This window comes from Cydia fagiglandana, chromosome 6, assembly GCF_963556715.1.
Source record: "Cydia fagiglandana chromosome 6, ilCydFagi1.1, whole genome shotgun sequence".
Taxonomy (NCBI): Eukaryota; Metazoa; Arthropoda; class Insecta; order Lepidoptera; family Tortricidae; genus Cydia; species Cydia fagiglandana.
Genome location: NC_085937.1, coordinates 10053354 through 10078610, shown reverse-complemented (window position 1 = coordinate 10078610; position 25257 = coordinate 10053354). Strand labels below are relative to the sequence as shown.

The following is a 25257-nucleotide window of genomic DNA, read 5'->3' as shown; positions in this document are numbered from 1 at the left end:
TAGTTTATCTGTTTCTTTGTACACTTGTCCTATTTATGAGATTCAGGCATTAATAAATTCACGTACTTAATCAAAGTAATAAGCAAATGTTAGAACTAGTACTTAAAGTATCAAAATATTTATAGACCACCAACCTCCTAATTTGTTTACATTTGGTTAGGTGTAGTAAACATTGCAGTTTTTCGTTATACAACGCTACACGTCGACGTCGCACATTGTCGTAATTATTTACGAGCTTAAATAATAGTTTCCGAACCTCACTCAGTATAGAAATTATTTATATTATTTAAAATAAACCCCTTATAAACCGCAAACAATTTGAATGAATGACATAAATTGACAACTGACTTTTAGCTTTTTTTTTAAATCATAAACAACTGGTGATACAACAACGAAATTTCTGTCAACAAATTTTGGTTAGCCAGACTCTAACCGATAAATTACTGTTTTAATTGTATTATTAATATCAGTATTGTACTGTTCTTCATCTTCACATGTAATTAAAATGGATACATCATCAGCAAAAAGTGTACATTGGTGGGTAGTGATATCTGGCAGGTCATTAATATAAATTAAGAAAAGTAGTGGTCCTAGTACACTACCTTGTGGGACACCTAAGCTGTTTTCCATGTATGAGGATCTATGACGGATTATAGTTGAGTCTTTAGAGCTTCCTATTTCAACACATTGTCGTCTGTTTGCTAAGTACGATTTAAGCCATTCTAATGTAGGTCCTCTTATCCCAAGATTGTGAAGTTTTTGAATTAATAGCTCATGAGAAACAAAATCGAATGCCATAGACATATCAAAGAACACTACGTTGATTCTAGTCCTGTCGTCTGACGAATTAGTGCTTCTTGGATACTAGAGTTGACGCACAATATGTATGTAATAGGTCACGCCAGCAAGAGCGTTTCTTTATCTCCGGCACAATGCATTGTTATAATTAAGGATATACTTATACCTTTTCTAATTACCGCTGAAAATTAAAAATGATGCCAACGAACCACTGCAATACTCCATCGAGTTTACCCCTACCCGATGTTATCGATGCACTCGATACGTACGAGCCAACACTAATGACGGGTCCTAGGTCCGCTAGATGGGCTCTTTAAAATCAGCACTCGCCAAACGGGTTCACTCTTTATTTATCCTGAGCCTGATACTTTATGAAAATATAGGATAAAAAAAAGAAGAAATGAAATATGGTTAGAGTCTAATCTAACTCTACGCCGACTTATCGTATACTATAAATAGTTAGGGTATGATGATATGTGTCACTTAATCTCTGTTCTATAAGCATTATATGTGTGTTGAGAGGCAGTAGGTAGGTATAATAAACAACACCAGCTGAGCGTTTCATTGCCAATGTCTCATAGGATCTTACTAAGCTACTTAAAGTAGAATATAACGATAAACTCTGTATGAAGGCCAGTCATAAGATGGAACAATCACCCCACCTGATCCTGATTAAAATGTCAATTTAACCATGTGGTGTGGACGCAAAAATGAAATTGAAGGATATTGACTCACCGATTCCTCTATGAAATTGTATACGTGTAGACGCTAGATGAGATTGCCGCCAATTTTTTTTAATCAAATTATCATTTTGATCATCCCGTCTGGAAGGCCTTTCGCAGCGGTATTCGACTCTGTGCCTGCGTTAATTGATGTCACGCGTAATCTATATATATAAATGCAAGTGTCCTGACTGACTGACTGACTGACTGATTCATCAACGCAGAGCCGAAACTACAAAAGCCAGAAAGTTGAAATTTGCACACCAGTATGCATTTATAAAGTGTACAAGAGATAAGAAGCGATTAAAGCGGTTAAAGTTTTCTTTTAAGCTAGGAATTTGAAACTTCGTAAAAAGATATATTATTAAAATACAAGAAAACTAATTTCAGCGTTTTTGAAACTTCATCCCGTAAGGTGGTGAAAAAGGGGTTGAAAGTTTGTATGGATATCAAAAAAAATTTCAAGTGGTGGACTTGAATCTTTGTATTTAGGGATATTATTAGAAGACAGGAAAAGTAATTTCAGCGTTTTGTAAAATTCATCCCCTAACAGGGTTAAAAAGGGATTGAAAATTTTAATCCATTACAAATGCTTCGAAACTTCGTATATAGGCATAATAGCCGATTAAAAAAAAGTGATTGCAACGTTCTTGGAAATTAACCCCTAACGCTACGTCTTACGTAGGCGAACAACGCGCGAACGCGGCGCCTGACATTCGCGTGCAAATCGCGCCGCACCGCGTTCGCAACGAGATCGCTTACGTAGGACACTTCTATGGGCATCAAAGGATTGATTTCGCCGCGCCGCGCCGCGCCGCGTTCGCGCGTTGTTCGCCTACGTAAGACGTAGCGTAAGGGGGTTGAAAAGGGGTTGAAAGTTCGTCTTCAGGTGCAAATTTTATTTGAAGCTAGGAACTTGAAACTTTGTAAAAAGGTATTATATTAAAATACAAGAAAACTAATTTCAGCGTTTTTGAAAATTCATCCCTATGGTGGTGAAAACGGGGTTGAAAGTTTGTATGGATATCATGCATGTTTTCGAGCGCGGGATTTGAATCTTTGTATTTGGGGATATTATTAGAAGACAATAAAAGTGATTTAAGCGATTTGTAAAATTCATCCCCTAACAGGGTTAAAATGGGGTTCAAAGTTTGAATCCATTACAAATGCTTTGAAAATTCTTAGAAATACATAATAACCGATTACAAAAAAAAGTATTTGCAACATTTTTGGAAATTCAATCCCTAAGGGGGCTAAAAAGGGGATGAAAATTCGTCTTGGGGTGTAAATTTAATTTTAAGCTAGGAACTTTAACTTTTTGGAAAAAAAGGTAATAAATTAAAAAACATGAAAACTAATTCAAGCATTTTTGAAAATCATCCCCCAAGGTGGTGAGAAAGGGGTTGAAAGTTTGTATGGAGATCAGATATTTTGTGAGTGCGGAATGCGGAACTTGAATCTTTGTATAAGGACATAGGTACCTATTATGAGAATACAAGAAAAGTAATTTCAGCAACCAACATCAAAATCCACTTGACTTAAAACTTCATACAACTTAATACTTAATTTCAACATTGCTTGGATATGAAAATTATAGGTACTAAAGATGTAAAATGTTGAAGATAAGATTCCACGCGGACGAAGTCGCGGGCAACAGCTAGTTATCTATATATATGGCTACATCGACTTTCTATGACGTGATAAATTACAAAAGTTAAGAGTAATGATGAGAATGGGTTATTTTGTGTAGAAATTTTCACACAGTGACGTATTTGCATTGCTCTTGAAAGTAGAAAAAATCTCAGTTCTCTTGACCTAAAATATGAACATCAATAATAAGTAATTATAGGTACAAGAGTTCAATGACAGTTCTTCATTAACCGACTTAATAAAAGGTGGAGAGGTTCTCAACCCGTCATATTATTTAAGCTTATTAATCCCCGACGTAAAAAGATGGGTGTCATATATGTTTCAAACCAATGTCTGTCTGTCTGTGGCATCGCTGGTACCTGTCAAACGGATGGACCGATTTCGATGCGGTTTTTTTAATGTGAAAGCTAAGAGTCCTTGCGGTGGTTCTCAGCTATGCTTGATATAAATCGATCCAGCAGTTTGAAGAGTGTCAGCTCTTTTCCACATGAATTGTTTGGCACAATAGGAAGGGCTTTTTTTAAATTGAATAGTTATTTTCTATGGCACCTATATACCTGAAAATAAGTACATTGAACTGACAAATGAAGCTCAATTTGCTAATCATGCTTAGTCAGTGTTTCTCGAACGTCTGTAGGACGCGTGAGTTTAGTAGCGTCATGCAATGCTTGCAGTTAGTCATGTCTGAACGAAATGTACTTACCTTCCTCAAAACATCACAAATTGGTTCAAAATATATGCTGCATTAGGAGTATCGGTATTGTCAACCTGTCAATACAAATTTCATAAATACCACACCATATTCGATTTGTATCACCGGAGCTATTTGTCGTGAGATCATCCTTAAACTGAATTCCAATGACTTACATGAATTTTCACATGAAAGAGATCTTAAGTACCTAAAGGTACCTACACAAAAAATACAAAGATACACTTTATAGGTACACTACACAGACTGAAAACTTACATATAAAAGTCGGATTAAAACGACGCTTTTTTGTATACCGGTTGCAGTCTGTTGTGTATCGAAGTTTTTCGTTTTATTTACCGACCGTGCTGTAAAACCGCGCTGCAAGTTTACCTATGCCGAGAAATAGCACGGGATTAATTGGCTCCCTAGTTTAATGAGGATGCTGCGCCGGAACAATTCCGTCCATTTACACAACAATTATGCGGCGCAAACACTTCGTAATTTTAGCAACAATCATTCATCCCAGTCACAGTGAATATCCGAATTTAAGCAGTACATACTTCGGGATTTGCTTTTTTTTAAAAATGCCAATTTATTTAAGTCTTAAGACTAGCATAAGAGCCTAATTCAAATTGGGTAAATAAAAACTGACGACGACTTCGTACTATATACATATAAATATATATATGCTTGAGATTTTATAATTTTCTTTTTTTTAAATCTTATTCGTCCGGTTCTGAATTATATGTAATTTCTTAATAAGTTTTGACGAATAAGATATTCGATATCCTTTAGTTATATTTATTTATATTTATGTGGTCAAACCCGAGGTATAGCGTATAGCTTCAGATTCATGTCTCATAATTAACCAAATTACCCATAATTTCTATTGAAATAACCAGTTTTAACACCTAACTGCCAGGAACGGCAGGAGCCGTTTGGGAATAGTTACAGTAGGTAAAACTTTGACCCCCAAGCCAGTTATGAAACGGACTTTCACTGTAATCAACTATCAAAACATTATTAATATAATGTATGTATACATCCAGACATCATTAGTCATTAGCTCCCTTTAGGTCGCATTATGAATAATGCAATGACCGGCGGGGAGAGTAAATATGACCTTCGACAAACATTGGCATACATTTTATTATTGCCGCCTTCCTGTACGCCGTATGAAATATAGGACAGAAACAATGAACTCGGACATATTCCTGTTATATCGGGTTCATATCTATCAGTACAAAGGGAATGGGCAAAGCGCGGGGAATCCCTTTAGGCAAATAATCTGATATATCGCTGGCCCAATATTAGGTACAGGGTTTTATGTGTCAGTTTTATCGAACTGAAATTTGAACATTGTCATATAATAGTGACATTAAGCTGAATTTCAACTATTGCTAACTAGTTCCAACATTATCTTTATTTTCTTTGTAACTTTTTGTTTACCACATATGTACCTAGGTACCTGGTGGCACCAGTCTGGTGCACCCATCTGCAAAAGTGCAAACCCACTTTAGGCACTATGAATTGACAGAAATAAATAAGTAAAGTAACTAAACTAAAACTGGTTATAAGCGCTGGTGGCCTAGCGGTAAGAGCGTGCGACTTTCAATCCGGAGGTCGCGGGTTCAAACCCCGGCTCGTACCAATGAATTTTTTCTCCAATATGCTCGGAAATGTTCACCTCCCATACAACCATTTCCAGTCGCCGTTACGACGCGGTGTAGACACATCTTGTGTCGACACCGTCTGTTTCGGTCACAATTCCAGTCGCAGAGTCGTCGCCGTGTCGACACAGTTACCAGAAATGGGGAAGGGTCGACACATGACACAAAGTGACATAAAGTGTGGTCGCCGTGTGCACACATTGTTTCGGGTTTGCGACTACTTTATGCCAAAATCATTCGTTCATTCGTTCATTTTGTTCCTGTCAAATGGAAACTGTCAGATGGAAAAATACTTAATAAAAATAAGTGACATTAATACGCCATCCCTAAAACGGATTACAAGACGTAATTATATATTGTTTGCATTTATATTACAATAGGACTTAAATTATTATGGGGAATTAAACTGCTCGAGTGATTTGATAAACTAAGTGTAATATAATCAACGCGCCACCACATTGTTTTAGTTTAGCCGGAAATGAAATTGTTTACTTCTCAGTGCCTGTGTTCATCAATATATTATTTGATGCATTTTTAGTACTTCGATGCGTATACTATACTCAAATAACAGAAATAACGCTTTACATACTACGAAACTTGTTAATTATGAATTTATGATGTATAAATATGGTTTAAGGCTGAGAAATATTGCAGTCACAAAGTAGTCGCAAATGTTTCGACTTTGTGTCGACTCTGTGTAGACACATGACACGCGCTGTCAAAAGTAATAACAAAGTTACTGGATTTGCAAAATGGCTCCTTGTGTTCATTTGTTTTCAGATATTCTCAAAGTGTAGAAATGCCGTGGTCAGAGATGGGACTTAATAGATTAACTGTTTATTCGACGTTAATCCTCAAATTTTAATCGCGATTAGTTTAGTCGACCTAACATAGATTGAAATTGAATTAATCTGAATATTAATCGAATAAATTATCGATTAATTCTCGGTTGGAAGTTGTCAGGGGGCCATTTTTGTACGTAAAAATAATAGAAATGTCTTGCATGCAGATGGTAGCCAAACACTTTGTCATAAAAGTCGAGATGGGTGTCGATTTCGAAAATGATGACCATTTTGGAATCCAAAATGGCGGCCATGCACTGTGTTATAAAAGTCGTCATGGATGTCGTTTTATACGTTTTAGGGGGCCCCAATTTTGAAAATGATGACCATTTTGGAATCCAAAATGGCGGCCATGCACTATGCCATAAAAGTCGTCATGGGTGTCGTTTTATAGGTTTTAGGAGGCGCAGATTTCAAAAATGATGACCATTTTGGATTCCAAGATGGCGGCCATGCACTATGTCATAAAAGTCGTCATGGATGTCGTTTTATAGGTTTTAGGGGGCCCCGATTTAGAAAATGATGACCATTTTGAAATCCAAAATGGCGGCCATGCACTATGTCATAAAAGTCGTCATGGGTGTCGTTTTATAGGTTTTAGGGGGCGCAGATTTCGAAAACGATGACCATTTTGGATTCCAAGATGGCAGCCATGCACTATGTCATAAAAGTCGTCATGGATGTCGTTTTATAGGTTTTAGGGGGCCCCGATTTAGAAAATGATGACCATTTTGAAATCCAAAATGGCGGCCATGCACTATGTCATAAAAGTCGTCATGGGTGTCGTTTTATAGGTTTTAGGGGGCGCAGATTTCGAAAACGATGACCATTTTGGATTCCAAGATGGCGGCCATGCACTATGTCATAAAAGTCGTCATGGATGTTGTTTTATAGGTTTTAGGGGGCCCCGCTTTCGAAACTGATGACCATTTTGGAATCCAGAATGGCGGCCATGCACTATGTCATAAAAGTCGTCATGGGTGTCGTTTTATAGGTTTTGGGGGGCGCAGATTTCGTAAATGATAACCATTTTCGATTCCAAAATGGCGGCCATGCACTATGTCATAAAAGTTGTCATGGGTGTCGTTTTATAGGTTTTGGGGGGCGCAGATTTAGAAAATGATGACCATTTTGGATTCCAAAATGGTGGCCATGCACTATGTCATAAAAGTCGTCATGGGTGTCGTTTTATAGGTTTTAGGGGGCGCAGATTTCGAAAACGATGACCATTTTGGATTCCAAGATGGCGGCCATGCACTATGTCATAAAAGTCGTCATGGATGTCGTTTTATAGGTTTTGGGGGGCGCAGATTTAGAAAATGATGACCATTTTGGATTCCAAAATGGTGGCCATGCACTATGTCATAAAAGTCGTCATGGGTGTCGTTTTATTGGTTTTAGGGAGCGCAGATTTCGAAAATGATGACCATTTTGGATTCCAAGATGGCGGCCATGCACTATGTCACAAAAGTCGTCATGAATGTCGTTTTATAGGTTTTAGGGGACGCAGATTTCGAAAATGATAACCATTTTCGATTCCAAAATGGCGTCCATGCACTATGTCATAAAAGTTGTCATGGGTGTCGTTTTATAGGTTTTGGGGGGCGCAGATTTAGAAAATGATGACCATTTTGGGTTCCAAAATGGTGGCCATGCACTATGTCGTAAAAGTCGTCATGGGTGTCGTTTTATAGGTTTTAGGGGGCGCAGATTTCGAAAACGATGACCATTTTGGATTCCAAGATGGCGGCCATGCACTATATCACAAAAGTCGTCATGAATGTCGTTTTATAGGTTTTAGGGGACGCAATTTCGAAAATGATGGCCATTTTGGAATCCAAAATGGCGGCCATGCACTATGTCATAAAAGTTGTCATGGGTGTCGTTTTATAGGTTTTAGGGGGCCCTGATTTCGAAAATGATGACTATTTTGGAATCCAAGATGGCGGCCATGCACTATGTTAAAACTCGACATGGATGTCGTTTTATTGGTCATGGTCATCATTTTCGAAATCTGCTCTTCCTAACACCTATAAATCAACATCTATGACGGCTTATATGACAAAGTGCACGGCAGACATCTTGGAATCCAAAATGGTCAATATTTTCGAATTCTGCACTCCCTGAAACCTATAAAACGATATCCATGACGACTTTTATGACAAAGTGCACGGCACACATCTTGGATTCCAAACTGGTCATCATTTTCGAAATCGGCACTTCCTAAAACCTATAAAACGATATTCATGACGACTTTTATGACAAAATACGTAGCCGCCATCTTGGATTATAAAATGATCATCGTTTTCGAATTCTGCACTCCCTAAAACCTATAAATCGACATCCGTGACGACGCAAGTTATCTTTATTTTCAGATCTAACAAATTGCTACAGAATACAAAGGACAAAAAAAGAAGCGAGTAGGTAATGAAACAAGCAAAAATACAGATGATTCCTCGACGCAATTGGATGCTTCTTAAATTGTGTCCAGATTTTTTTGTCATAAAAGTTTTTATTTTTCACATATTACTCTCACAAGTTCCGTGACATTTCGACCTTGTAATTTTTTAAGTAAATGTTTTTGTTTATCTATGAGGATCTTACTAGAATAATATAATCAAGGTATGTTTATATTTGATGATTGAAATAGTAACGCAAAAACAAAATTATATTTGTGTCTTATATTCCTGCTGAAGACTTTTATTTTTCCTTTTCCTTCTACACAAGTTTGGCCAAGTAATAAGAATTTAGGGCTCTCAATTTTATTTTGACTTCTACAACAGTAAAGCTACGAGGCCATGTTTGGTATCGTTTTCGTATAAATTCGCTGTACTAAATTTAGTTATGGTATCACATTGACACCATTCCAAGGAAAAACATATAAACTTATTAAAATACTTTATTTTAAACTCCTCTTCACGCTTAAACTGCTGAACAGTTTTAATTTAAATTTAGTACACATATATTTTGAGTCCCGAGACAGGACATAATAAGTTATCTAAAAAATCATCCTTTAAAGGTGTGAAATGAGGTGTAGGGGGGAATTCAGAATTCAGTTCTTGAAGTTAATACTGTTTAAGTATAGGTTTGAAGTCATGTTTTTTTATCATTTTTAACTAAATCAAAGATGTAGACCATCCCAAATTTAATATAAATCGGTTCAGCGGTTATTGATTTCCCGTACAAATTTCCACGCCACTTTTCACACCTTCAAAAAATTATTTTGGTTATAAGATCTATCCTATGTCCTGTTCCGGGACGCAAACTATTTCTATACCAAATTTCAATGAAATCGGTTCAGCGGTTAAGCGTCAAGAGGAGTTTTAAAAAAACCGGCCAAGTGCGAGTCGGACTCGCATATTAAGGGTTCCGTACATTAAGTCCGACTCGCGCTTGACTGCACATTTCTAATAGGTTTTCCTGTCATCTATAGGTAAAGAACTATTTTGTGTATTCAGACGGACAGACATACAGACGCACGAGTGATCCTATAAGGATTCCGTTTTTTGCTTTTGAGGTACGGAACCCTAAAAAGATTTTTTTTAATTTTGTGGAATGGTGTCAATGTGATACCTTAAATGGATTCAGCAACCCAGATTTATACGAAAACGATACCTAGCACCTTCACTGATGTAGATATATCAAGATAAAATTGAGAGCCCTAAATAAACTTTCAAGAGCGGATATCTCAAAAACTATTCAACATATCGAAAAAATTGACGAATAAACTTGTAACAAATTAAATTAACTTTCATTTTGTATAAGTGGCCATGTCGCTAAGATGCATAGTTTCCGAGATATAATCGAAAAACCGGAAAATGGGACCTTCAAAGCCCCCTCTCTTCCCCCCGCTCAAGGGCTACGGCCGGGGACTTTTGATATGTTCACCTCCTAACTTGTCCAAACCAAGTTACAGAGTCAAAAATTGTGTTCTGAGCATTTCCCTCTACAACTTTTTGGAGCATTCGTTGGCTGACCTAAGTAGCTTATTGCATTTCTTTAAAAACTTTTCTGTAAAAGGTTGACGGGTGTTGGGTGTTTATATGGTTTTGGTCTATTATTATCATTTGCATCGCCCATGATGACTTACTAGTTATTTACGAGCACACGAGACACTAATAGTAGTTTGACAAACCTTGGTTTTCAAGAGGTATTTTATATTGACATTTGCTGTCACAAATTTGCTGTCAGATGTAGTCGCAAACCGCACGCAAAGTGCACACAAATGTGTCGACACCTTGTTACGGAAAAGTGTACACACGGCGACGACACTTTGTTTCGAAACAATTCTAGACACATTGTGTGGACTCTGTTACGACACATCTGACATTTAGTTACCACTTTGATGATTCTGCGACTGGAATGGTTATATGGGCTTACTGTAGCAAAAATAGTACGGGAAGTTCTTCGTTAATGTCAAACTCTAACTAAAAAACATCAAACTATCGCTGTCCTGTTCTAGCGGACGGGAAGTAAAAAAAACACTACAGTAATAACTTATTACTGTAGTGTTTTTTACTTTTTAATAATAAAAAACGCAAACGGCCAATTATTATTGCCGCGAGCCGCTTCTACACGACCCGATCAGCTATCATTTCACGTGTATGATCGTGCGAATACTGCTTAATAAAATCAAAGATTATTTTTATATTTTTTTTTAATCTCATCCGTGTTCATAAAGCTTACATAGTTTGTCAAAGGACTTTCTCATTTCAAACATAGACAAAGAGAATCATACTATCTTTGTCTTACACTAGTACTAGCACCCTAAAGAAAAGGATGGGTGTAGTTTTCCTGGTTCTTACTGACTGAAAAGTTGGTTTGACAAACTATATTGCGCAATTATATTGAATGAACGAATATTGAATGGTACTGAATGGCAGAATAAGTTTGTGCCTTTAACTTTTAAAAATTAATTAAAGAGGGAAATTGTTTTTGACATTTTGGATGTGAAGGTTTGATTTGAGTGATGCTTGATGCTTAAATAATAATTATTTTAGCTTATTTCCTCGCATGTTTGGAGAAAAGCACTATATATGCCTCGGCAGGAATAGCAATTCGTGGATTCGTCTTCTTTGTCGGACTCCGCTTCGCGTCGTCCGACAAAATCGAAACTCATCCACGAATTGCCCTTTCCCGGCCTCTGCAATAATGTTCTATTCAGAACTTAATTATGTACGAAATATTATTTGATATTTGCCAGTCGCTTTTCGGTGAAGGAAAACATCGTGAGGAAACCGGACTAATCCCAATAAGACCTAGTTTCCCCTCTGGGTTGGAAGGTCAGATGTCAGTCGCTTTCGTAAAAAAAACCGGGCAAGTGCGAGTCGGACTCGCGCACGAAGGGTTCCGTACCATAAAGCAAAAAAAAAATGCAAAAAGAAAACGGTCACCCATCCAAGTACTGACCACGCCCGACGTTGCTTAACTTTGGTCAAAAATCACGTTTGTTGTATGGGAGCCCCACTTAAATCTTTATTTTATTCTGTTTTTAGTATTTGTTGTTATAGCGGCAACAGAAATACATCATCTGTGAAAATTTCAACTGTCTAGCTATCACGGTTCGTGAGATACAGCCTGGTGACAGACAGACGGACGGACGGACCCTAACCCCCTTACCCCCCTTACTTTCTTACCCTTTGGGTACGGAACCCTAACTAGTGCCTACGTCAAATCATGGGATTAGTTGTCAAGCGGACCCCAGGCTCCCATGAGCCGTGGCATAATGCCGGGATAACGCCAGGAAGAAGAAGAAAGTAACTAAACTAAACTATACCTAAATCTAAAATAAATTAAAATATACAATCCCCCTGTGCCCCCCTTTGAGAAGAAGCTGCCAGCTCTACAGAAGTCGGTGCTAAAAGTATGTAGGTACAGTCAGCAGCAGAAGTTGCTAAGCGGGCGATGTGATCAAAATATTTATTGCTGCTGACTGTACAATATATGTGATAACTCTGGTTATCAAAAGTTTACGTCGCGTCGTATAGCGTAGCGCCATCTAATTCGGCTGTCAGACTTGCGGACAAGACCGTTTTATTCTTGATCAATAATCAATTGCTTACACTATTTTACTACTTATTGTGACTAGGTGAAACTTTTGATTGCAGAGCCTCCGCAGCGGATGTGGGTGGGTCTGCAGAAGAATGGTTCGAAGATCGCATCGGCGACCGCGGACGCCAACAGCAGCGGAAACATCGGTCCTTATTATATTGGCGACTCTCTCGAACTCTTTTGCGTAGCCTTCGGAGGTTGGTTGGTTCATTAAATATGGCTGTTTGGCATGGTAGATGGACTACAGAAGCACGTCATAAAATAAATTCACAATTGGACCTTGATAAGGCGAAATCACGATTATGGACAGGCTAATTACTTGAACATGTACAGCTAGCCGCAAAATTGCATGGACACATTATGAATGGTATTGATTCATAAAGTTCCCAATGTTGCCATGTACATTTCATTTTAAAACTTGTTCTGTCAGGTCATCCACAGGCATCGGTCTCCTGGTGGTCAGGCAAGCGTTTCATCCATAACAAGACTGTGGTGCTGTCGCCGCAGCGCGTACGCAGCGACGTAACGTATGCGCCATTGCGGCGTGAGGACCATGGCCTGGTGCTTACGTGCCTGGCCAACAATAATGACGTCACGCCGCCGCTGGCTATTGACATTGTCATCGATATGCATCGTAAGATCATTGTTATACTACTGTCAAATGAGATGATTTAGGAATAAGTAGATAATAGTAGGTACTGCCTACCAAGTTCAAGAAAGAAAGATTATAAGCTGTAGAAAAAATACTTATCTTAACACATTCACTGCCCCCGACGCACATATGCGTCCACCGTCATACAAGTTTGTTCCTAGGCAACGCCCCCTGACAGTGAATGCGTTAAGGGGCCCACAGATTACCAGTTCGTCGGATGGTATCAGCCTGTCAATTAAACGCAAAAGACGACAACTGACTTCTGACTTCCGAGCAACTGACAGGTTGATATCGTCCGGCGAACTGGTAATCTGTGAGCCCCTTTAAAGCCCTTGCAGCGTGTCTCTCACTTTTTTGGAGAACTATACAGATAATGCTCTGTCTACTTCTTAATTAAACACGTTGCTTGCAGTTCCGCCGGAGCTGATAGCCGTGCGGGCTCTTGGAGCAAACGACAGCCGCGTGCACTCTGAGGACACAGTAGTGTTGCAGTGCCGGGTGCTGGGCGCGCGGCCCACGCCGACCGTCATATGGCGGGCCAGGGGCGCCACACTCATCAACCCGACGCAGGATATCACAGTAAGATACCAAACGACAGCGTGCACTTGGACAAAGTGGTGCAGTGCCGGGTGCTGATGGGCGCTACAATCACCAACCTTATGCTGGATAAATTACCAAACACATCTTGGAAGGATAGTAAAAATGTATCAAACCGGCCTTTATCACTGAAAACCCAATGCATATCAATAACGGGAAATATAGAATAGATAATAGACGAGTAAATATGTTTATACAGAATGACCCTAAAACCAACGCCAAGACTTAGAGGGGCAAATGTAACTTATGTAACCTAATGAAAATCTCATAGTTATTGATGAGTTAGTCTCATAGTTATCATAGTCAGGATTCTTTTAAATTTGCTTAATCTTGTATTTAGCCCATCAGCTGTTCTATAAGCCCTTTATTATGTCTTGGCGTTGGTTTTAGGGACACCTGTACACCATTGATTATTCCACAGGAGGAGCCGTCGCAGCGCTTACTAATCAGCGAGATGGAGCTGAGTATAGACCACACATGGGACGAGGCGCGGGTCACGTGCTGCGTGCCCGCATACAAGACCGACGCGGAACTCACCTGCGCGCCGCCTCTCCCGCTCTCTGTGTTCTGTTAGTCTTCATGTCACTTAACACATTCATTGCCAAACAAGACGTCCACGCCAGGCCGCAACAATTTCGTCATATAAAGCAGTAGTACCACGATCCCGAGTATCGGGTCGTCCGGCCTGGGAACGATATCATAAAATACCCGATAGTCGGGTTTTCGGCACTGAATGTGTTAATTGCCTAAAATCGGAAAGAAATCTGAACATTAGTAACAGTAATTTAACTTTTGGTTAAACTACCTACTCTAATTATTTTACGATAAATGACTTTTATACTGATATGTCATCTTAATTTTGCATTATTTTATTCTCCAAGATAGCTTTTAACTTAACATGGTTATTGATTACCAACTAAATCTAAAAACAGAACGTGGGTTGAGCAGCATAGTTTAAATACTAATCTTATTGTACAGATCCACCGGTACTAAATATAACTGTGGAATACGGCGGGCAGCTGGACGCCACAAACTGTACACTGCACGTGCTCAGGGGGTCCAACGTTACACTAAACTGCACGAGCCAAGCCAATCCGGCAGTACACCAGCTCACATGGTTTCACCAGGTACAAATTTAATAAACTACATCACTTGTTTGCTATTTTTAATTGAACTCTATTGCCTTGGTAATAATTAAGGCATATAGGTATAGAAAACCAGTACAACTACTTTATTAGCCGACTACGCTAAGTAGTGATCATAGTAATAAGACACGCGTCGTGACTTTGTATTAGGCTATAACTCTTCATTAATTCACACCTTCGCTTTAATTCAATGCTTGTGTTACAGGATGATATCATATCTAACTACACAGATAACAACGAAGGCAGTTTTCACCCGGTTCTGAATCTGCGAGAGGTGACTGAGAAAGACGGAGGCGCGTACGTCTGTGGCGCTATCAATTCCGAGGGGTCCTCTTACAGTGAACCGGTCTTTATAGACCTTATTTGTAAGTTCAGTTTGTTACGAAGTACAGGGCTCACCTTACAAGCTAGTATAGAGTTCAGTTCGTCTAATAATAACCGATCAGCGAACACAGAATGCAGAAATATTACAGAATTTTCGCTGAACTTCGTACCTATTTTATGTAAGTGCCCCAACTTGCCTTGGCTTGGTTACCAAATTGTAATGCTTTTCAGATCCAGCATTTTGCGAAGAGGAGACAGTGGCCGAATACGGCCTGGGAGTGGACGAGTCCATCAACATAACATGCAACGTCAAGTCAAACCCACCCCCGTTCCAGTACGGCTGGGCCGTTGTCAGCGGACAAGCTAAACCCGATGATTTCGAGAACAAAATCCCTCTAAATCTTGTAATAACGGATAACAACACGTATTTGTATACACGGCCTAATGACACCGCGTTCAGTAAGTTCAATTTTATTTCTCATGGTCCAAATTTATTTAAAAAAAATGTTGAGTGGTCGATTCTTATGTCAAAAAAATCCTTATAATCTTATCTACATTTTATCATATCTTACAACTTTAAACGAGCAATTCTTGTATAATTATTTATATATACATATTTCGGGGATCTCGGAAACAGCTCTAACGATTTCGATGAAATTTGCTGTATGGGGGTTTTCGGAGGCCAAAAATCGATCATAGCTAGATCTTATATCTGGGAAAACGCGCATTTTCTCGTTTTTATATGTTTTCTGTGAAAAGCTCGGTATCCCAGATGTATTGGAGAAAGTCGTTGAAATCCATTTATTATTCAGGTTCGATATTCTGCTGGGGAATAAACGAGGTGCCTGAGAACGACTTGCCCAAAAGGCCTTGCAGCTTTCTCATAACGGACCAGACGGCGCCGCGGCCTCCCTTGAACTGCGTCGCTGTCAAACAGGACCGTGACGTCACTGTCACTTGCGACAAGGGCCATGACGGCGGTTTGCCGCAGGTAGCAATTTCAAATAATTGCTGTTGGTAAAATTATGGAAACTATTTTAACTACTTTCTTAGGCCTTTCTGACGTAGATCCATACATGCAGTTTCGCTGTTTCACTCGATTATTTAAATATTTCAGAAGTTCACAATCGTGGCAAAATCTACAGACACAGACGAAGTTCTAGAAACGATAACGAAGTTAGAACCAAAGTTCCTGATACAAGACTTGACAGAAGAGAATTTCAAATTCGAAATAGTGGCATCGAATGATAAAGGAGACAGCCAATTAGTCGAGATTGACAAAGACAGCATTATCGATGAATTAGCTGGTTTGTATCTACTAACTTTTTTTTAATGTTTAGGGTAAAGCATGTTCCAACGTTTTGGCTATATAGATATAGACCATTCATTATACTCTATCAAAGCTACAGGGAACTAAGTAGGTAGGAGAATCAAAGTACCAAAACACATATCAGTCTCTACAATAATTAGGTACTTTCCTCTACTTAAATTATTTCACACTGTGCACGAAATAAATAATAATAATATAAACACCAGATAATTAGAAAAACGTCATAATAAAAAAATAAAAAATAAAACACCAGATAATTAGAAAAACGTCATAATAAAAAAAATAAAACACCAGATAATTAGAAAAACGTAGATAGCAGTAATTTTTAACCACAATTTCTATTTAATAAATCGGAAAATATAAAAAAAAGTATGTGAGTTGACCTGACGTCACTATACACGTTTTCATATAAATTCCATATTAGCAAATCGTTTTGACAGTTCTAAAAAAACCGGCCAAGTGCGAGTCGGACTCGCACACGAAGGGTTCCGTACCATTATCTAAAAAAACGGTCACCCATCCAAGTACTGACCCCACCCGACGTTGCTTAACTTCGGTCAAAAATGACGTTTGTTGTATGGGAGCCCCACTTCTAAAACACATCTTTGATGCTTGGGAAAAAGCTCAAGATGCTGTTGGAATTTTCTGTGATCTGTCAAAGGCATTTGATTGCGTTGATCACGAAAATTTAAAGAGAAAATTAAGCCGCTATGGGATAAAAGCTAGTGCCCTTGACCTGGTCTCATCGTACCTTTCGGATAGAACTCAGCGAGTAGTTATTAATGGAACTCAATCGGCGGGGTCCCCGGTAGCCCTCGGAGTGCCTCAAGGTTCAATTCTTGGTCCCTTCCTGTTCTTGGTATACATTAATGACTTACCAAAAGTTGTGCAAGATAGACATGATATAGTGTTATTTGCAGATGACACTTCCCTTATATTTAAAGTGGACAGAAAGGAAAATAGCTTCGAGAGCATTAATGACGCGCTATCTACCATTGTAAACTGGTTTACGGCAAACAATTTGCTTTTGAACGCCAAGAAAACCAAATGCATCAAGTTTACGCTACCTAACGTCAAGCAGGTAAATAACAGCAAGATTAAAATAAAAGGTGATACGCTGGAATTTGAGGACCGAACTGTTTTCCTGGGAGTCACTCTAGACTCCAAACTGCAATGGCATGCACATATAGGCACTCTAGCCGGAAAACTTAGTTCAGCAGCCTATGCAGTGAGGAGAATCAAACAGCTGACAAACGTAGAGACGGCCAGGCTGGTATACTTTAGTTACTTCCATAGTGTTATGTCTTATGGAATTCTGTTGTGGGGAAAAGCGGCAGATATTCAGACAATATTTGTGCTGCAAAAACGAGCTGTACGTTCCATCTATGGACTGGGCGCTCGAGTATCCCTAAGAGAGAAATTCAAAGAAGTTAACATTCTTACCGTTGCATCTCAATACATACTAGAGAATATTATGTATGTTCGGAAAAACATCCACGAATTCAAGGTTAACAGTGATATCCATAACTATAACACTAGAAACAAACATAAACTTGCTGTGCCCGCCCACCGCCTCCGTAAGGTTAGTACGTCTTTCGTCGGGAACTGTACACGTTTTTATAACAAAGTCCCCACTGATGTAGTGAATTTACCACTTCATAAATTTAAGTCGCACATTAAGCACTCCTTGTTACGTAAGGCGTACTACACTGTAAATGATTTTATAAACGATAGAGATGCTTTTAAGCCGGTAGCTTGATTTCATTAGTATAATAAGAATTAAATAAATATTGTTTTTTTTTACATTGTGAATTAAATATGCTAGTGTCCAGTAGAATTGACACATGAGACAATGATGTTCTCGCTTGATTATATTGTTTAATTTAATTTTAGTTTTGGACACTTGGAGACCTTATACATCTCTAAGTACATATTTATTTATTTGATTTTTATTTTTGATTGTACATACTTACCTATATTTTTAATGTTTCTGACACTTAGAGACCTTTACATCTCTAAGTCAACTTAGGCTAGTAATTATGTGAAGCTATATTACTGTCTTTTTATGTAACATATGAGCACAAAATGCCGTGTCTTACAGCTACATGTTATTACTATTTTAATATTAATATAGGCCGGTAGCTTGAACATGTCATGCTCGCTTAAAAGTCTTTGCTTACGGTGGCGTTGTTGATCGGGTCGCCACTTTCCCGAATGAAGGTTGAGGGAGGCGATGGCTGAGATACGCGTCATACTCGTGAACGGGTGCTGTTTGTGGAGACTGGTCTGTTAAGCTAACACGAGCTATTAGCTATATATACTATACTTAGTAACTTTTATTAATTAATTACAGTGAGACGCCTCATTCTGTTCTCGTATGTTTCTTTTCTTTTAATGAATGTATTAATTATACAGGATATTGACTCTTGGAGACCTTATACATCTCTAAGGATAACTTGATAAACTATATAATCTTATAGTTCTGACACCTAGAGACATTTACACCTCTAAATATTATAGATTTTTTTTGTGTGTGTTTTTTTATCTGTATTTTGTATGTAATTCGACATTAAGAGACCATATACATCTCTTAGTAATTGTAATACGTTAGATTGAATTGTTAGTTTTATTTTATAAAATTGTTGATGTTATTATTTTTGCTTTTATGTAAATTCAATGTTGACGTGTAAAAGTGCCCTTGTGGCCTATTTGCTGAATAAATGTTGATGTTGATGTTGATGTTGACTTAAATCTTTATTTTATTATGTTTTTAGTATTTGTTGTTATAGCGGCAACAGAAATACGTCAACTGTGAAAATATCAGCTGTCTAGCTATCACGGTTCGTGAGATACAGCCTGGTGACGGACGGACGGACGGACGGACGGACGGACGGACGGACAGCGGAGTCTTAGTAATAGGATCCCGTTTTACCCTTTGGGTACGGAACCCTAAAAACAAAATTTCCTAAAGAAACTCCTATGAAACAAACAAAATTTAAAAAGACATCAACGCGTGCCGACTGAACCGCATTCACTTTGATTACTATACAACACCTTATCTTAAGTACCTACTATTTAAGACTAATGCCTTGAGCATAATAACGAGGACCATCAGCATTCATCAAATCGCGCCGCACCGCGGTCACAACGAGATCGCTTACATAGGACACTTCTATGGGCATCAAAGGATTGATTGAGCCGCCTCGCGCCGCGTCCCGCCGTTTCGCTTCGGGATCGCGCGATGTTCGCCTACATAAGACGCTGCGTAAGCAAGATCCATATTTATTAAAAAACTTTCAACTTTCAAGATTCTTACAGATTCTGTCAAACAACATCCCATTTGACAGTATCTGCCAACAATAATACTTAAGTAATTTTATTTTGTACTTAACCATGACAAAATATGATCTTACACTAAATTTGACAAAAAAACTGTCAAATTTGACAGTTTGACAGATCATGTCAATATACACTGGGACACTATAACATGTCACTTTGTACCAAATATTCCCATACGAAACCCAAAAAGTCGCCCAAAAATATATAAGCACAGCGATCACTGGGGCTGCAAGTGCGTTGCCGGCCCTTAAGATGAGAAATGCAGTCTACAAAAAATTACCCAACATTGACATTTAGTACTAAACTATGACAAAATATAATACTTTACACTAAATTTGACAAAAACGAACAAATTTGACAGTTTGACAGATTATGTCAATATACATTATGCCATGTCACTTTGTACTAAATATTACCATACACATAAATGCATGTATATAAGTAGCGTACACGAAGAGAGGCCTATAGGTCAGCAGTGGGCGACTGAAAGCGAAAATGATGATGATGATGATTACCATATAATTACCTATTCTATTCTATTCTATTCAATAATAATATTTAATTAATTTTTATTTTGTACTTAACCATGACAAAATATGATCTTACACTAAATTTGACAAAAACTGTCAAATTTGACAGTTTGACAGATCATGTCAATATACACTGGGACACTGTAACATGTCCCTTTGTACCAAATATTCCCATACGAAACCCAAAAACTCGCCCAAAAATACATACGCACAGCGATCACTGGGGCTGCAAGTGCGTTGCCGGCCCTTAAGATGAGAAATGCAGTCTACAAAAAATTACCCAACATTGACATTTAGTACTAAACTATGACAAAATATAATACTCTACACTAAATTTGACAAAAAAAAACAAATTTGACAGTTTGACAGATTATGTCAATATACATTATGCCATGTCACTTTGTACTAAATATTACCATACACATAAATGCATGTATATAAGTGGCGTACACGAAGAGAGGCCTATAGGTCAGCAGTGGGCGACTGAAAGCGAAAATGATGATGATGATTACCATATAATTACCTATTCTATTCTATTCTATTCAATAATAATATTTAAGTAATTTTATTTTGTACTTAACCATGACAAAATATGATCTTACACTAAATTTGACAAAAACTGTCAAATTTGACAGTTTGACAGATCATGTCAATATACACTGGGACACTGTAACATGTCCCTTTGTACCAAATATTCCCATACGAAACCCAAAAACTCGCCCAAAAATACATAAGCACAGCGATCACTGGGGCTGCAAGTGCGTTGCCGGCCCTTAAGATGAGAAATGCAGTCTACAAAAAATTACCCAACATTGACATTTAGTACTAAACTATGACAAAATATAATACTTTACACTAAATTTGACAAAAAAAAAACAAATTTTACAGTTTGACAGATTATGTCAATATACATTATGCCATGTCACTTACTAAATATTACCATACACATAAATGCATGTATATAAGTGGCGTACACGAAGAGAGGCCTATACTCAGCAGTGGGCGACTGAAAGCGAAAATGATGATGATGATGATGATGATGATGATGATGATTACCATATAAATCATGACCCGAACTTACTAACCCGAAATTACAAAAAAAAAAATCTATGTAAAACGGTCAAGTGCGAGTCGGATTTCAATATATCCATACAAAAAGTCATCAGCGCCTGATGGAGTTAATAGCAAAGTTTTTTCGTAAATTCGTACCTTCAGAACGATATATCTCGAAAACGGTAAGAGATAAAGCAAAATGGACTTCAGTTTTGAGCTGACGTTAGTACAAAGTACTAAACGACTAATGCATTTCCGTATACATAGACCTTTTTTGGGACCGATTTGGACAAAAAAAAAATCAAAAAATGAAAAATAAAAATTTGACCCGGGTCTAAAATCTTTATTTTTAGAGCTAGAGAGATGAAAAAAAAACCGTTTCTGTAAAATTTTAATATCTTTTGTTCAACCCCAAATCCAACCATATAGTCTTGTAACTTTAATTAAAAAAAACATAAAAAAAATAAAAAAAATAAAAAAAAAACATACAACCGAATTGATAACCTCCTTCTTTGAGATTTGGAAGTCGGTTAAAAAAATAACTTTGGTCAAAAATCACGTTTGTTGTATGGGAGCCCCATTTAAATCTTTATTTTATTCTGTTTTTAGTATTTGTTGTTATAGCGGCAACAGAAATACATAATCTGTGAAAATTTCAACTGTCTAGCTATCACGGTTCGTGAGATACAGCCTGGTGACAGACGGACGGACGGACGGACGGACGGACGGACGGACGGACAGCGAAGTCTTAGTAATAGGGTCCCGTTTTACCCTTTGGGTACGGAACCCTAAAAAAGATGCAGGCCGCATAGCCAAGATGCCAATCGTTTACGCTCCGTAGCGATCAAAACGCAACTGTCACTGTCGCACTAATATGGAAGAGTGATCGACTTGATCGAGAGCATAGAGGTACAATAATATAGAGAAGACATGGGGAGGGGCCCAATTGACCGAACGAGATACACTTATAGAACTTTCAGTAGGAGTAGCAGAGAAAGCGGTACTATTGCTTGTCCTTGTCACAGTCTCACTTTTTGTTTGTTCCCCACCTTTTTGTTAGTATGGGCTATGGTGGGTAACAAATAACCCGACCGAATTACGTAGATTGTTTTTGGTATATTGTCAGGAATGTTAAAACGTGTTTTTAATATTGTCGCATTGCGTATGTTTTGTCCCTCACGGAGGCACGCGCTCACCACTTCTATAGGATGCTACTTCTATGATCGAGAGACATAATGCTTTTCGTTGTCGAAGCGATAGCGATTGTAACCTTGGCTAGGCCGGCTGATTTGGCTAGTAGGAAAGTAGCCAATTATTCAAGATTATGTCAGTTAGCTTTATGTTCTCTAGCAAACTATTTGTGGACGCCCTACGTGGTGAGCAATAATTAAATAGCAGTCTATTCCAAACTTTAAAATGTATACACAGGTGAGGAGGCCGTGCAGAACACGGTGGCCAACATCACGGTGTTATCGCTGGCACTGTTCGGGGGTGTGTTGCTGGTGGCGCTCGCGGCGTGCGCGCTGGTGCTGTGCGCGCACGAGCGCGGCTCGCGCCCCACCGCGCCGCGCGACCCCAACCCGCCGCTGTGCGCCTACAACACTGACGGTATGTTCCTGGCAAATTTTCATAGATTGTAGGTACCTACTAGAGGTGTACCTAACGTTAATTTATGTTACTATGATTAATTCGTGCTACGAATTATTAGACAAATGATGTTGATGGTGCTGTACGGCTCCGTAGATTATCCGGTAACTCTGGTGGTCAAAAGTTAATGTTTGACAATTACGGTATAATAAAACATGGCGCCAATCAAATTTTAACAACCTTCGATTAATGCTTACATGTACCCACACACGGAAAGACGATTTAGTACCACAATAGAGAAAAAAATACATAGATTGCTCACTCCATACATCAGTTTTGGTACCAACATAGAGAAATATAGTAAGACAAGACTGCTCACTCCATACATCAGTTTTGGTTTGGTTTATTTGGTTATGTTGTTTCTTATTTGTTTACTTATTTGGTTACTTTCCGGTCGGTGCTACATCTATTGTCATTTGACAGTACTACTAAAACGTAGTGATTTAATTCTCTTTGAGTACTACTACTGCTACTTAAAGTACTGATAATTCCGCTACTCGATGCTAGATGTCGACTATGAAAATAATAGTCTTGTTGGTACCAAAACTAATGCATGAAATGAGCATTCTTGTCTTACTGTATTTCTCTATGGTACCACCAAGTACGAGCGAGGCCTTCAACTGCACTGTTTTTTTTTTTAGAAACAACTTGTAACGACAGCGACGACAGCGAATGCAACGTCAGGCGGACAGAATCATTCCGCCGGGCCATGGCGAGGTACCCCTCCAAGAACTTCGACGTGCGGCGAACCAGCTCCTTCCACTCGGCCAGATATCTACACGACTTCGCCGAACAAGACATTGGCCACAAACACGACGTGCTAAGACACAGTCCCAGTTGCAGAGTCCATTCCATGCAAAACATAAACAGGAGAAGGGACATGGACAATCTGTGCGACCATTTAGTCACCCAGTTACCTCCCGCGGTAAAATTACGTTCCAATAATCAGGTTAAAAGCTAAAAACTCATTGCAAGGGCCGTCTCTGACCAATTTTTTTTCTCAATTTAAATCTGCAATCGGCTAGCCACAATCAGATGGTTTGTTTCTTTTTTTTAACCAGTTTACGTGGGGGCTTATTGTCTCTGGTCTAGCCCTGGGATGTGCCATTCTGACCAATATGACCAACCAGATTTAAATGTCAGTACTAACTTACCAACCGAGTGTTGGAGTTTAAAGACAACAACCACATTTTTGAGTAGGTACATACCTTGTCTCTAACAGAGACTAATTTGGGTCAGTTAACACCGACGCCCATTGTAGCGAGCGATTAACAGTTTTTAACCATATTAGTACCTGTTTTTTAGAATAATTGAATAATTATAATTGTATCTCTTGTTTATTTCAGACCAGCACATTCCATACGATGCCAAAGAAAATGCGGAATAAATTGTCCAAAGAAATTAGCGACGAGGCGTCTGTGATTACGCAAACGTCGGACGGCTTCTCTCTGCCGCCTCCGCCCGACGAATTCGGCACTTATCGGTCCGGCACGAAGATCAAAGACATGCCTAAGGGTCCGACGTACACAACAATCGTTAGGAAGAACTCTAGTAAAAAGGAGAGTCAGCGGCAACCGCAGTACGGGAACATATCGTCGATGAACACTGTGGGCATCCCGACGGTCAGCGGTCAGCCCGGCGTGTACACGTACCCTGATGATGACGGTCGTCAGGTAAACACTAACCCATTCGATGATTCGTCATAATGTGCAGAACACATGGTGCTACGTCTCTGCGAGGTGGAAAAAGCTCTTGGGAACGAGCGGTACGCTTCTGGCGCGATATGTGTGTTACGGTCTACTTCAAAGATAATTAGGTATGTTACTTTGAAATGAGGCCAAAAATATGTACTTAACTTTGACGTCGACTGTACCTACACCTACAGTTACTTAGTACAAAGTTGTCCAAACTCATGACAGCGCAACACCGTGTGGTCTGCACCTAACATACCATTACTTGTCTTGTTACTAACATTCATTCCGTTATTTCAAGGTATTGCTGCGAACGCCTGGCGTGCTAACAACTTTCCAAACATTTCCTAGACCTAAGGAATCGGGGCTATGAGATATGTTCACAGTGCACGATGCCAAAGAACTTTATATTTAGACCAAATAATAAGTGACTTTACAAAATAATAGCTGGACAGTTCATTAGGTAAAAATAATTTTAATAAATTTACGATATTTTTTTGAAAAGTCACTTCTGAAATATTAGAT

General features: G+C 38.7%; 1 protein-coding gene across 1 annotated transcript in view; it reads left to right on the top strand.

Annotated features, from left to right (window-relative positions):
- LOC134665150 (uncharacterized) overlaps window positions 1–25107 on the top strand; it is a 29389-nt gene extending 4282 nt beyond the window's left edge. The window contains exons 4-16 of the mRNA XM_063521996.1: window positions 12481–12621; window positions 12855–13058; window positions 13489–13655; window positions 14095–14242; window positions 14652–14800; window positions 15024–15183; window positions 15374–15601; window positions 15955–16133; window positions 16260–16449; window positions 22823–23002; window positions 23683–23966; window positions 24388–24714; window positions 25034–25107. Coding sequence (XP_063378066.1) covers window positions 12481–12621; window positions 12855–13058; window positions 13489–13655; window positions 14095–14242; window positions 14652–14800; window positions 15024–15183; window positions 15374–15601; window positions 15955–16133; window positions 16260–16449; window positions 22823–23002; window positions 23683–23966; window positions 24388–24714; window positions 25034–25105 — 2429 coding nt within the window. The 3' untranslated portion in view covers window positions 25106–25107. The remainder of the gene's footprint in view (window positions 1–12480; window positions 12622–12854; window positions 13059–13488; window positions 13656–14094; window positions 14243–14651; window positions 14801–15023; window positions 15184–15373; window positions 15602–15954; window positions 16134–16259; window positions 16450–22822; window positions 23003–23682; window positions 23967–24387; window positions 24715–25033) is intronic.
- The last annotated feature ends 150 nt before the right edge of the window (window positions 25108–25257 follow it).